This window comes from Emiliania huxleyi, assembly GCF_000372725.1.
Source record: "Emiliania huxleyi CCMP1516 unplaced genomic scaffold EMIHUscaffold_113, whole genome shotgun sequence".
Classification (NCBI taxonomy): domain Eukaryota; phylum Haptophyta; order Isochrysidales; family Noelaerhabdaceae; genus Emiliania; species Emiliania huxleyi.
In genome coordinates, this window is record NW_005201613.1 from 429269 (window position 1) to 430671 (window position 1403).

The following is a 1403-nucleotide window of genomic DNA, read 5'->3' on the forward strand; positions in this document are numbered from 1 at the left end:
ATGCGTCCGTCGAGACCCACTCGCTGCCGCAGTAGCCGCCGTCGTCCCCGCAGCAGTCGCCGCCTGAGCTCGAGCCTCACGGCGAGCATTCAGAAGCCGGGTCGCAGTTGCACCCGACATACTCGTAGCCGCGAGCAGCACACTCAGGAGGGGGCGGAGCGGGGGCCTGGCCTGGCGGGAACGGCGGCAGCGGCGGCGGCGGCGGCAGCGACGGCGGCTGGTCAAAGTCGAAGCAGCAGGTGTACTGCGAGTCGCGGATCGCGACCGGCAAGTAGCCGTCGCGGCACGTCTGCGCCTCGTACCTCAGGTCCGCGTAGCAGTCGTCGCCGTCGCGGCTCGAGCACTTGGACGCGTCGCAGCGGCAGTGAGGCGGGTAGCACGTGTAGCGACCTTCGTTCCGAGGCTCGTCCGGGTGAGGGCTGGCGGTGTAGCCGTCGCTGCAGGTCTGCGCCTCCATGTTCGGGTCCGCCCAGCAGTCGTCGCCGCCGCTCGAGCACTTGCTGTCGTCGTGGACGCAGGGAGACGGCGGGGGCGATGGTGGCGGAGCGGGGGCCTGGCCAGGCGGGAACGGCGGGAGCGGCGGCAGCGACGGCGGCTGATCAAAGTCGAAGCAGCAGGTGTACTGCCAGTCGCGGATCGCAATCGGCAAGTAGCCGTCGCGGCACGTCTGCGCCTCACCGTCTGGCGTGCCGTCCGCGTAGCAGTCGTTGCCGTAGCTCGAGCACTTGGACGCGTCGCAGCGGCAGTGAGGCGGGTAGCACGTGTAGCGACCTTCGTTCCGAGGGTCGTCGGGGTGAGGGCTGGCGGTGTAGCCGTCGCTGCAGGTCTGCGCCTCCATGTTCGGGTCCGCCCAGCAGTCGTCGCCGCCGCTCGAGCACTTGCTGTCGTCGTGGACGCAGGGAGACGGCGGGGGCGATGGTGGCGGAGAGGGGGCCAGGCCTGGCGGGAACGGCGGCAGCGGCGGGAGCGACGGCGGCTGGTCGAAGTCGAAGCAGCAGGTGTACAGCCCCCAGTCATTGGTCGCGATCGGCAAGTAGCCGTCGCGGCACGTCTGTTCCTCATCGTCTGGCGTGCCAGCAGTCGTCCAGCAGTCGTCAAAGCCGCTCGAGCACTTGGACGCGTCGCAGCGGCAGTGAGGCGGGTAGCAGGTGTAGCGGCCGTCGCTCCGAGGCTCGTCGGGGTGAGGGCTGGCGGTGTAGCCGTCGCTGCAGGTCTGCGCCTCCATGTTCGGGTCCGCCCAGCAGTCGTCGCCGTCGCTCGAGCACTTGCTGTCGTCGTGGACGCAGGGAGACGGTGGCGACGCCGGCGGCGGAGCGGGGGCCAGGGCTGGCGGGTAGGGCGGGACTGGCGGCAGCGACGGTGGCCGGTCAAAGTCGAAGCAGCAAGTGTACTGCCAGTCATAT

At 70.2% G+C, this 1403-nt stretch overlaps 1 protein-coding gene across 1 annotated transcript in view; it reads right to left on the reverse strand.

Moving 5' to 3' along the window:
* The window catches only part of EMIHUDRAFT_223963 (hypothetical protein), a gene marked incomplete at both ends in the record, with an annotated part of 12552 nt that extends 11327 nt beyond the window's left edge, over positions 1 to 1225 (reverse strand). Inside the window, 3 exons of the mRNA XM_005791450.1 lie at positions 266 to 500; positions 624 to 881; positions 1005 to 1225. Coding sequence (XP_005791507.1) covers positions 266 to 500; positions 624 to 881; positions 1005 to 1225 — 714 coding nt within the window. The remainder of the gene's footprint in view (positions 1 to 265; positions 501 to 623; positions 882 to 1004) is intronic.
* Positions 1226 to 1403: the final 178 nt, after the last annotated feature.